Source organism: Ptychodera flava, chromosome 15, assembly GCF_041260155.1.
Source record: "Ptychodera flava strain L36383 chromosome 15, AS_Pfla_20210202, whole genome shotgun sequence".
Taxonomy (NCBI): domain Eukaryota; kingdom Metazoa; phylum Hemichordata; class Enteropneusta; family Ptychoderidae; genus Ptychodera; species Ptychodera flava.
The window spans coordinates 22,826,356-22,840,049 of record NC_091942.1 but is presented as its reverse complement, the minus strand read 5'-3'; the positions used below and the strand labels follow the sequence as shown (position 1 = coordinate 22,840,049).

Below are 13,694 nucleotides of genomic sequence, written 5' to 3'. Positions count from 1 at the left end.
CAACATTTCACTGTTGTGACAGTTCCCTGTTTTATTCTAATTATTGACAGATACAGATACTATGACAGAAGAATCTGAATCTGAAATTCTGACAAAGAAAAGGACGAGCAAAAGAAAGCGGTCACTAGATTCACCGGACTCTGCCACACCTCAAGGTAAATACGCATCGATGATAGTAGTGAAACCAATGGGGATACTAAGTGATCTTAATTTGTGTACAGGTGGTGGACATACACATGACAGAACAGTCTGTTCTTGTAGCATCAATTCATTTTATAGTCATATGAAAGATTTTGCTTGAAGTTTGTGTCTTGTCGAACAAAGAAGTGCTTACATTTCTATATAGGATATTAATTTGTTGGCTTCAATCATGAAGAATTCTTCTGAGACAGAAATAAAATGAACAAGTGCAACTGAAAACCGACGTCCTTTAATTGAAAGAAAGAATATCAACAGATAATAAATATTCTGTTCATTTGACAGTACAGAGAAAATCGATGACAAAGAAGCAAAGGCGATTTACACACAGCAAGCTACCTGACCAAGGTGAGAACAATATTAAGATGAAAGCAAATATAAAGCAAATATACTTTGTGTTCCAATTCTTTAAGATTTAAAGTTAATAAAGTTATTTTGATTGATGAAGAAGCGAACACATACGCAGAATTTAAATGCATTACACTAATTATTACCGACGTTTTATTACTTTTGTAACTAAAACAGCTGTATAGATGAAGAATTCAGAGATAATTTCACCATGGTATACTTGCTTTTGTATACAATGAGGACCTACAGTGGTGGCGAGGAACTCTCCTCATCGTAAACTGGCACACAACCCGGAAAAAGTTTACTTATTAATGCATTTTCAAAGCTTTGGACCACCATCAATCTGTTACAAATAATGACACTCAACTGTATTCATTTCCTGTCATTTCTATTTTGGCACGCCGTTTGGGCGCAAGTTTTTGCCACTTTTAGGCAAAAGAGTTAGTTTGTCATGATTTCTACTTACCTAATTCCTCTGTTCTACAAAACTATCCTCTATTATGACTGAGGGTTTCAACTTAACCTTTCTATAACAATTTGGGAGATAAATATTTGATAAAATTCTCCCATTGACAATACATTGGTCTGGGTCAGTGTCAAATTTTCTTTTCACCGTATTTACATTTTTATTTTTGAGGAATTTGACAGAATACAAACTATTTAGAATAGTGCAAATAAACTATTTAGAATAGTGCATAGTGTCATCAGTTACAACCTGGAAGCCTCGGGTCAAACAACCTTTGAATAACAGGTGTCAGGTCCTCTTCTCAAGTCCTCTTCTTTTGAATAATAGGCCTACTTCTCTTTACAGTCTTTATGAATGACTTGCCGGCCACTGTCTTTACAAAATTCAAATCTTGATTTAATATGTAAGTCATGGCTTCGCCCGAAGGCTCTCTAAGATAATTATATCACAACCCAAGAACTGGTTTCGGAGGTGAACAAAAATTACAACGCTTTTCAGAATTAGAGCGCGAAGCTACTGCAGTGAACTGCAATAAAACTGCTCACACTAATTAGTTTCAGCTGTAGGCAGCTGGCAAAGTCGACAACATTGTATGTCCCATGCAGACAGTCTGTCTGGGGAAGTTGAAATAAAAAAAGATTTGTACATGGACCAGTGCATGGTAATGTACATTGTATCTTAATCTTGAACACAGGGTGCCAATCGTAAACTCTCATTTACAACTCGAGCCTCAGACAGAGCTAGTTTTGCCTTTGTACAAGCAGACTTTTTGTCTTTATCAAGTAGCCTTGTTAAACACTGAAGTGGCCACGGCTACAGCTGAAACTAATTAGTGTAAGCAGTTTTTATTGCAGTTCACTGCAGTGGCTTCGCGCTCTAATTCTGAAAAGCGTTGTAAATGAGGCAGCACGTGCCAGCGGACTAAAAGTGACCAAGAAAGAGGTGCAGGACTGGTTGCAAAATCAGCTTACTTATAATATACATAAACCGGTCCCTCGTACTCGCGGTGGTGGTACGGGCGGACGGCGCGTCTTCATATTGTCGATAGACGCAGAGTGGCAGGCCAATCTTGTGGAAATGCCTGGACAGTTTGCAAAAGAGAATAACAACATTCGATACATGCTAACAGTAATCGATGAGCTCAGTAAATATGCATAGGCCAGGCCTATACAGTTGAAAATGGCCGATGATACTCTGGAGGCACTGAAAGATGTAATTAAGAAAAGTGGAAGGCAACTTCAGACAGATGAGGGGCGGGAATTTAGTAGCCGAAAAATGCAGGAATGTTTGGAGTCAGCATCTACTCACTGGTTTCACACATATATTGACAAAAAGGCCAGTGTTGTGGAACGATTTAATAATACATTAAAAACTGTGATGTGGAAATACTTCACGTATAAACAGACAAGTGAATGGCTTGGTATTCTACCACAACTTCTCGAGATTCACAACAACACTGTACACACAAATATCAAAATGAAACCCGTCGACGAAACAGAGGACAACGATTGGCAGGCATTTTATACACTTTACGGTCCTGAGTTGGCGGCCGCGGGTGCTACCCCTGAATTCAAGCCGGGAGAACGAGTTCTAATTACAAAATACAAGACCACTTTGGGAAGAGTGGTTTGCTCGAACGGCTGACTTGGATTGTGATAGCTTCCTATCCTCTTTTCTAGAAGTAGACCTAGAATATCCCATCGAATAACATGAAGAACACAATGATCTTACCTCTTGCGCCACATCACAATGAATTTCAAGGCAGGAGACTCGACTGATTACGAGTCTCATGGACAGAGAGCGCTACATCTCACATTACAAGTTGCTTGATTTCTATCTTCAGATGGGGATGCGACTGAAAAAAAATACATCAAGCGCTCGCTTTCGAAGAGGCACCGTGTCTCGCGGAATATATTGACTTTAGCACTAAAATGAGGGCAATTCGAAAAAAATTTCTATAAACTGATGAATAATGCAATGTTCGGTAAGACAATAGAAGATGTTCGAAAGTACAGAGAATTTAAATTTGTGATGGGCAGTCCTGATAAATACCAAAAGAATATCCAAATGTGAAATAACGAACTTTTATATCTAGGGAAAAGGATGGTGACTCCTGCGACAGTGCCTACTGGGACTGAAAAAGGATGAACATCAGTATGTAAAGCAAGTTTTCATTGGCGCGGCAGTACTCGACTTTCTAAGTTGCATAATGCACTACAATTACTTTCGAAAGCAGTTCCCTGGAATAGAATTAGCCTACATAGATACTAGTTTTATTAACAGTATGCCTCTTCATTCCCCAGACGTAACTTTCAATTATATGTTCGGAAAGATGTGGAAAAGAATGGTGAGGGGTAATATATGATACTAGTGGGATGAAAGACAGGATGGGAGTTCTAAAGATTAATAAAAAGGTGATAGGTAAATTTAAAGATGAGATGAATGGAGTACCTATTCTTGAATAGGCCAAACCCGGAATTCGAATCGACCACGGTACAAACAAAGCCATGTGCGCAAACGCGTACAGACGTACGTGTATTTCCATACGCCCTCAGTACACATGGGGTTTGTTTGTACCGGCATCACGTGATTATTTGGGCGTACTGAGTATGTAGAACGGCGTACGCATCGCGTCCTTTTTATTCCGGAGTAGAACCATTTGTCGGCATTCATTCCAAAGTATATGCTTTTCGTACCCGAACTGGCTGTGCGCTCGCACAAAACATTCAGAACTACACTCCCATATACCTAGTTGGATCACAAATTTAACCATCTCCTCAAAAATCACGCCGATGAATGTGTCACTCGCATCATCTTGAAGAAATCGGCCGTGTTTTGAGATCAAGCGCCGTGAAATACGGCCTGCAGAACAATTCTACCATATGACATCATTTTTTCCACTGCTGATTGGTTCAAGTATACTTTACCAGTGACGTCTTGCCATGACCTTTGTTTTGGCCATTGATTAGCCAATCGGTAGTGGAATAAACTACCTCATATGGTAGAATCGTTCTGCAGGCCACATTTCACTGCGCTTGGTCTCAAAACACGGCCGATTTCTTCAAGATGATGCGAGTAACACGTTCATCGGCATGATTTTCGAGGATATGGTTAAATTTGTGATCCAACTAGGTATATGGGAGTGTAGTTCTGAATGTTTTGTGCGAGCGCACGGCCAGTTGAAAACCCGGATCGCGTGTTTTTTGAGTGATTGTGTTGCACACCTTGTGAGTATTTAGGTTGCAGTGGCGGGCATATCGACTACGGGATCAATAGATCGATCCGAAAATCGATCTACTTAGCAGACTACCCAGCTAAGGAGCGCCTGTGGATCTGGACCGCAATGAGAGAAGCGGTCTTTTGGCCGAAATTCTGCTCTTGGGGGCAAAATCTTTCCCTGCCTACCTTTACCTCTTAACCAATTCCAGAAAAGATGCATTAACTTCTCCTAACGTCCAAAACCACTCATTTTCTGAAACATAACGTACTCGACAAGTTGCTTACCCATGGAGATCCCCATTTTGAATCTCGCTGCAGAGACCCCAGTTATCTCCACAGACCGTTGTAGGGCTGTGGTGGAGGCCGTATAACGCCAGGAACACACAGACCTGGTAATCAGGGCTACATGCTCTGTTGCTGCTCTAGAGAGGTTAACGCCAGTATCGGATTTTTTGGCCCTGCTAGAGAAATAAATTTGGCTGAGCTTCGGTCGGTTATTTTTCTACCGTCTCGAAACATCAGTTACACAAGCAAAATTTCGGTGAAATTCCAAAGTCAATTTTTTTTCCATAAGGGACTGGTCAGTTTCTTCGGCCTGGGGGGGGGCGGTGGATTCATGGGGGGGGGGTCACCCTGTTTTGACTTTGGTGATAGGGGGGGGTCACCATGTTTTTGAAATGCCCAATAGGGGGGTCAGTGTGTTTATGAATTTCGACACAGGCTCATCATTGCCTAAAATGCATCGTGTCAGCCACAAATTTCATCCAGTTGCATTTTTCGGCGCGCCCTTCGGGCGCGTAACTTAATAATCAGACATATTTTTCAGCACGCCCAACTTTAACATATCAGGCATACATATATCAGAGATATATGTATGTTCAATATTTTTTAGCGTGCTCTTCGAGCGCATTACTTTAATATAATATCAGACATTTTTCAGCACACCCTTCCTGTGCATTACTTTAATATACAAGACATATATATCAGAGATATCAGGATGTTTCATATTTTTCTCCGCGCCCTTCGGGCGCCATACTTTAATATATCAGAGATATATACCAGAGATATCTTGATGTTTGCTAAGTGAAAGTGTACTATTATGAAATCTCCATTTCATATGAAAAGCATGACAAATTCCTGATACTTTTCTGTTCTCTCTATGAGAATTCAGTATGAGAAAGCAACATGCACAAATATCAATGTTACAAGAAAAGGTCATCTCAGACTCTGCACACATCAGATTTGGCTAAAATGCCTGTCTATGGCTCCTCAGGAGATTTAATTGGATAGCTGGCAAGTCTTAACACCCATCAAAATTTTTGATTTACAGCTTTTTCCTGTTTGATATTAATGATTGACATCCATTTCTGTACAACAGTTCAGGACATCTGGTTAAGCATAGAAAGTGTGAAATACATTCACAGCTCATTCAAAATGTACTGTATTCAAACTTTAAGATTGACACTTTGAAATTCCTATCTTACAACTGACATGCCAACAATTTCATTAAAACACTTAATGACTGTTAAAATATAAATGTATGTAAAATATAATATATTTATATATTACATATATATATATATATATATATATATATATATATATATATATATATATATATGTGTGTGTGTGTGTGTGTGTGTGTGTGTGTGTGTGTGTGTGTGTGTGTGTGTGTTACAGTATTACCAGTATATTATTACATATTACAGTTGTCGCGTGCAGGGGGGGGGGGGTCACCCTGTTTTCAAACTTTTGAATAGGGGGGGTCACCCTGTTTTCAAAATTTGGAATAGGGGGGGTCAGCCACTTTTTGACGTTTGCAAAAAATAATCCACCGCCCCCCCCCTCCCAGGCCGAAGACACTGACAGTCCCTAACTCAATACAAACCTTTGTAAAATTTGACGGCCCCTTCAATCATTGATTGTAAAATTTGACCCCCCCCCTAAAAAGCGGTTTTGTAAAAGGCCCATGATGTGGAGGCATCATGGGCCAGTGGCTAGAGCAGTGGACTCACGATCAAAGGATTGTGAGTTCGAGCCCCGGCATGGCTGTGGTGTTGTGTCCTTGGGCAAGGCACTTTATTCCTCATTGCTTCTCCCCACCCAGGAGTGATGGGTACCTGGTAGGACAGAGGTTGTTATGTGTGCGTTTAGCTCTGCTGCGCTTATTGGCTGCACATGTGAGCTGTTGTCTGCTCCCCAGGGAGTTGAGTGGTGTCATATTAGGTCCAGTGACCAGGGGTAATAATAATTGTAAAGCGCCTTGATCACATCTACTTGTGGATATGTGCGCTATATAAGAACCAAATATTATTATATTATTTATTAACCCCCCTGATTTCTACCGAACCCCTCCCTGTAAAAAACGAATGCTCCTTATTAAAAATTTCATTAAATATGCAAATGAGCTATTTATTAACTTTAAACTGCTCAGTGCTTCACGCCACAATAAGATATTAATCAGGTCAATATCTGTAGCAGGTTTCACTATGTATGGTGCCATAATTTAGAGTTATATCACTCATTAAAAAGTTCATTAAATATGCAAGTGAATCCTAAAGTAACCCCAAACTACTAAATGCTTTACAATATAGTCAGATATCTGTCGGATCCGGTATCTGCAGCAGATTTCATCAAATGTGGGGTGGTTATTTTGGAGTTGATGAGCAGATAATTGACAGGATACTCACAGTATCGTCATAATGTTCTGAGATTTTCATCTGTGGAAAATTTCATGAAATTGTGTGTATCATTTCTTGACATATGTCGGCACTGTCATATATGTCATATATGGAAAAAGATCATTCATAACTTCATTAATATGCAAGCCACTAACCAAAATCTAACAAGTTCTTGCAATTACCATACAGTACCTGTCCACTAAATCTGACTTGAATCAAATCAGCTGTTTTGAGTTATAATGTAAACAGACAGACAGACACAGTATTTGGCCATTATTTTGCAATTATTTGATCATTATATGGATATTATTTTGACATGATTATGAACTTATTTGGTAATTCGGTTGTTTTGACATTATTCAGCATTTATGTCTTGATTTGGAACTTATTTCATCATTATTATGCAATGGTGATTTGGTCATTTTTATGTCATTATTTGGTCTTTCTTATGCAATTATTTGGTCATGATTACAATATTATCTTGATATTATCTTGATATTATCTTGACATTATTATGTTAATTCGGTTCTTTTGCCATTATTCGGCATTGATGTCTTGATTTAGAACTTATCTTATCATTATTATCCATTATTTGGTGATTTGGTCATTTTTATGTCATTATTTGGTCTTTATTATGCGATTATTTGGTCATGATTACGAGATTATCTTGATATTATCTTGACATTATTATGAATTTATTATGTTAATTCGGTTCTTTTGCCATTATTCGGCATTGATGTCTTGATTTAGAACTTATCTTATCATTATCTTATCATTATTATTCATTATTTGGTGATTTGGTCATTTTTGTGTCATTATTAGCCATTATTATGCGATTATTTGGTCATGATTACAATATTATCTTGACATTAGCTTGGCTTTCAATTATTTGACCTCCTTTATTATCTGAACTCATTATTTGACCTGCATTGAACCCTACCCAGAAATCATTGCACATGGAGATTCACTATGGCGGTTGTCCCCTCGCATAGAGAGAGAAAAAGCGGGCTTTGCGTAAATTTTAAAGCGCAGCTCAGCACATCGCGTATCTAGAATAGTTGGGCGTGCTCGAAAACTGAGATCGACCACAATTTTGGATTAAAAATCGATTGTTTTCGGCGGCGGAACGGCTGTGGTGGGGTAGCCGACGGTGGCCTGTACTGTAGTAACTAGTATTACTATTACACCTAGCCCAGCGTACAGGTCTGTGTACCGTGTGTTCTCGGCGTTATATGGCACAGGCCCACGGAACGTTTCGTAGATCGTCGTCAGATGGGAACTGACTAAGACCGAATCAAAATACTTCTTTAAGGCAGAAAAGTCATAACGTTTCATAACAAACAAAGCAATAAAATATCGTTAGGTTAGTGACCGTGCCCCTATGAGTTTACAATAAAAAAAAACCATGCTCGAGAATAAGCTTAGTTCCCGACCAACCAAAAATATGTGGCATACCTACGATAAAACACAGCGCGGCGATTATCGTTTTCGTCCACGGTATCGATACCTTTACTGATCTCTGTGTGGCAGGCTGGGTGTGTATGTAACCTAGCCTTGCGTACACAGGCGCTTGGCACATTGCTGGGATAATAATCGTATTTAAATGTAGAATGTCTATATTAAACCTGATTATTCAATAAAAAATCACCCTACGCGATATTAGTGTAGGCCTATAGGCCTACATGTTGACTGGCATTGTACCTAAGCTTATGGCTGCCTGGCTCGGGCCCGGCGAACGCACTTCATAATCATCAATGTGTAGAATGTCTACATGACTTCATTATTTATTGAATAATAACGGTGCGTGATATTACTGTACATGTCAGCGAGCTTAATATACGCGTCCAATGAGAGAAGAGCAATGACGTCATCTGCCAAGGGTTGTATGCACAGGCGCATACATTGCATGCAGCTTATTCAAAATGGCCGGCGCTGGGTTGGTGTGCCCAGCCGATTTCAGGACGATTTCTCGCCAGTAGCATAGGGTAAGGTATGATTTTAGGCAAAAGAAGCCAGTCGATCGATGTTTATGCAACCATCTGACCATTGACCAGTTTTTATCACCGGAAACGCTCAGAGTTCGTAGATTTCGCTGATTTATGAAATCGGACTGTGATTTACTTTCACGCCTTGACTTCCTGTCTGTGCAGCAGTGGACAACGGACCAAAGCCGGGCCCAAGCCATGCAGAGCTCTACAGCCCCTCGGTTAAGCTCGCTGACATGTACAGTAATATCACGCACCGTTATTCTTCAATAAATAATGAAGTCATGTAGACATTCTACACATTGATGATTATGCAGTGCGTTCGCCGGGCCCGAGCCAGGCAGCCATAAGCTTAGGTACAATGCCAGTCAACATGTAGGCCTATAGGCCTACACTAATATTGCGTAGGGTGATTCTTTTATTGGATAATCAGGTTTAATATAGACATTTACATATTAAATACGATTATTATCCAGCAATGTGCCAAGCGCCTGTGCTTGCGTACGTACAGGTCTTGTGTGTTTCCACTGTTATACGGCCTCCACCATATAAACACAGCCCACGGAACGTTTCGTAGATCGTCGTCGGATGGGAGGTGACTGACACTGTGAGGCCGAAGGCTGAACCTCTGTCTTAGTCACTTCCCATCCGACGACGATCTACGAAACGTTCCGTGGGCCTGTGCCATATGGCATATAACGCCGAGAACACACGGTACACAGACCTGTACGCTGGGCTAGGTGTAATACTATAGGCCACCGTCGGCTACCAACCACAGCCCAGTTCCGCCGCCGAAAACAATCGATTTTTAATCCAAAATTGTGGTCGATCTCAGTTTTCGAGCACGCCCAACTATTCTAGATACGCGATGTGCTGAGCTGCGCTTTAAAACTTACGCAAAGCCCGCTTTTCTATCTCTATGCGAGGGAACAGACCGTATCATGCTGCGCCATTGTGAATGTGAAATGATTTCTGGGTAGGGTTCAAATGCAGGTCAAATAATGAGTTCAGATAATAAAGGAGGTCAAATAATTGAAAGCCAAGCTAATGTCAAGATAATATTGTAATCATGACCAAATAATCGCATAATAATGGCTAATAATGACACAAAAATGACCAAATCACCAAATAATGAATAATAATGATAAGATAATGATAAGATAAGTTCTAAATCAAGACATCAATGCCGAATAATGGCAAAAGAACCGAATTAACATAATAAATTCATAATAATGTCAAGATAATATTGTAATCATGACCAAAAACGAAAGAAAGACCAAATAATAACATAAAAATGACCAAATCACCAAGTAATCGCACAATAATGATGAAATAAGTTCTAAATCAAGACATCAATGCCGAATAATGGCAAAAGAACCGAATTAACATAATAAATTCATAATAATGTCAAGATAATATTGTAATCATGACCAAATAATCGCATAATAAAGACCAAATAATGACATAAAAATGACCAAATCACCAAATAATGGATAATAATGATAAATAAAGTTCCAAATCAAGACATCAATGCTGAATAATGTCAAAACAACCGAATTACCAAATAAGTTCATAATCATGTCAAAATAATATCCATATAATGATCAAATAATTGCAAAATAATGGCCAAATACTGACATAATTATCATTAAATCACCAAACAATGGATAATAATAATGAGAGAAGTTTAAATAAAGTTTTCAAGATATTTTGGCGGTGTTCTCACCCCACAGCTTACACCCGTGGCCACTTTAGTGTTGATCAAGGCTATTTGATACAGACAGAAATTCTGCTTGTGCAAAGGCAAAACTAGCTCTATCTGGGGTTGTAAATGAGAGTTTACGATTGGCACCCTGTGTTCAAGATTGAGATACAATGTAACATTGCCATGCACTGGTCCATGTACAAGTCTTGTTTATTTCAATTTCCCCAGACACACTGTCTGCATGGGACATACAATTTTACTTGATGCTATAGCAGTGAGCTCATAAAAGTGTGTTGCCTTAATAAACTAATTATCGAGTAGAGGCTTTCATGAATGGAAGTGGTATCTTGTGTCTCAATTTTTAACACGGAGTGCCAATCGTTAGCTCTCATTTACAACCCTTGGCAGGGCCTGTTTTGTCTTTATACAAGCAGAATTTCTGTCTGTATCAAGTAGGCTTGATCAACACTAAAGTGACCAAGGATGTATTTAGTGAGGCATTTGCAGTGTAGTATGACGCTGTTTTCACATCGTGTTAATATTTTCTTTATGATGAAGCCAAATTATGTTAATTTTTTTCAGTTTATTTTGTAATGCGCTTTTGATCAGATTACTATAAAAAAAGCGCCCTATAAATGAGTAAAAATGATAATAATAAATAATAATAATAATAATAATAATAATAATAATAATAATAATAATTATTATTATTATTATTATTATTATCATCATTATTATTATTATTATTATTATTATTATTATTATTATTATTATTATTATTATTATTATTAGTATTATTATTAGTATTATTATTAGTATTATTATTATCAAGTAATGTCGGTTTGATCTTCAAATGTAAGCTAATGTGCATTTCCTTTCAAGCCAACTTGTTTTATGAGTAATTTGTAATATTGCAACATTCAGTTATAGAGTACCAAACACTTTTGAGATATTTCAAAAATATGAAGAACCAATTAACCCGTATTAATTCCAATCGTGTTTTTAGATTTTTCCTCGTTGTAGTGCTAATTTTACTAACATGACTTTACAATCTTTCAGTTCATAATATAACAGTTTTTTAAAGTATTGATATGATATGGTGTTGGTACTAAATTTTACTAAACTTTCATCAGAAGAAAATTCTAAAAACAGTGCAGAACAAGAAAAGCAAATGTAAATTTAAAAATTCGCAACTTCTTGGATAACTATATAAGAGCCAAGTCGACCTTGCGTATGCTGCACTTGTGAAAAAGTGTATAAATCATGCCTATGACACTCTTTTTGTGGTAGAATATTGAATAATTTGTTTCTCTAAAACACAATTTTGCACGTTGACCCCTGATTTTTATTCTTAATTTGGAAAGAAAATTGCTTGTACAGAAAGATTGAGCAAAAGTTGAAGTTGAAGTGTAAGTCTTTTAATTTCGAGAGGTCTCCTACTTTAATAAATATGTAAATAAATTGATTTATTATAAATTTATTCATGGAACCTTGAGTTAGGGCTACTAAAACTACGAATATGTATATCACCAGTTAAGTAGTGAATGTGTTTTTTGAACTTTAACATGACTGAGGGTCAACTCAGATTACATATCAACTGGCAAGGCAACGCACACTCCTATTCAATGATTTATCGTATTTTATGCAATCACACAAAGTAATGCAGGGCAATTTTTCTACAATCATTAAAAAGTTTACAACATTAAATAAAGGATAATATTGTTGAAAATCTTGCATACCACTTGTTCGTCAGCAAAACTGCTTATCAACAGGACCAGGAGTCACTTTTCAAGTAATGTTAACAGGTTAAACGTCATGACGTTTCACTACACCACAAAATAAAGAATTGTGTGATAACACATATCTAGTAAGTATTAAAGTCCACAGAGGTAGGCCCCCTTGCAGGATGCAGCTGTCCTTAAAGGTAGTGGACTCGATCCCAGTAAGAGGATTATGAAGGTGTCATAGCCTTTTGTTTTCCTTTGGAATAGTAAGCTAGTAAGCAAATTACGCCCGAACCATGTCTTTAAGGACCTGTGTTGGTACCAGATTGTCTCATTGATATCAGAAAATTTACCCACCAGATTACAATTTCAATGGAAAACTAAAGGCTCTCACACCTCCATAATCCTCTTACAGACTAGAACAAAGGGATCCCAGGGATCGCGAACAGTGCCAGTAAACACTTACACATGCTGATGTAAACATCTTAGTGTGCATTATCTTTTTAATCTTCCTTCTATTGCACACGACACTTGGCGTCACCAAGCCTTGTTTCAGGCTCCTTGTCTCTAGGTTCATTTATTCTAGGCCATGCCTTCGGACCTTTTTTCACGCTATCCCTCTACCAACCCCATCTCATCCTTGGCTCCACTAGTCTGCTTCCCTGTCGTGGGCCGGTCATTACATTTACCCCATTCAAGTATAGGTGGTCTTCACCGGCCCGACGGAACCACTTTCACTTACGGCTCTCCAAAGGTCTGCAAACCCAAGTTTGAAACCCAGACCTTTGCCCGGAAGCAGACTGGCGGAGACCCCTCACCCAGTTTAACCAAACCACAAAAATATATATTTTTGTAGTTAAGGTACCAGCTACTTTTGCTTTGTGAAAATTTGTATCAGAGACCTGCTGATTATGGATTATTGATTTGTCACAAATTAATTCAAAACTGCTGACAGTTTAACTCATGTCATCTTCAGATATTCATTACAACTCCCGGTTCTGTGCTAAATATTTACCAAACGGAGACTTGAATGTACATATACCCCATAAAACATATCGAACATACTGCATCACTAATTTGTTCTTAAAATGGGAGCACGGTGCTGTTGACATTGTTTCTTCATGTGTCAATTTAAATTGTTCATGTTGACTATAAAAGACAAGACTGTTCTCAGATACACTGTAAGAGAAGAGAGCATTAAATTTTTTTGAAAGGCGATTGATTCCTTTGCCATAGCTCATCCGATAAAAATACTTGTAACCCTATTGTAAAGGAGTATTGGGATAACCACATACAGTCACTACAAAGTCTGCATGTCCAAGTACTATCAGAGAAGCATAAATGCCAGCTGTTACCCACTTCAGAAAC

General features: G+C 38.3%; 1 protein-coding gene across 1 annotated transcript in view; it reads left to right on the top strand.

Annotated features, from left to right (window-relative positions):
* Nucleotides 1-13,694, top strand: part of LOC139151571 (uncharacterized) — an 84,433-nt gene that overhangs the window by 66,534 nt on the left and 4,205 nt on the right. The window contains exons 5-6 of the mRNA XM_070724464.1: nucleotides 51-155; nucleotides 484-546. Coding sequence (XP_070580565.1) covers nucleotides 51-155; nucleotides 484-546 — 168 coding nt within the window. The remainder of the gene's footprint in view (nucleotides 1-50; nucleotides 156-483; nucleotides 547-13,694) is intronic.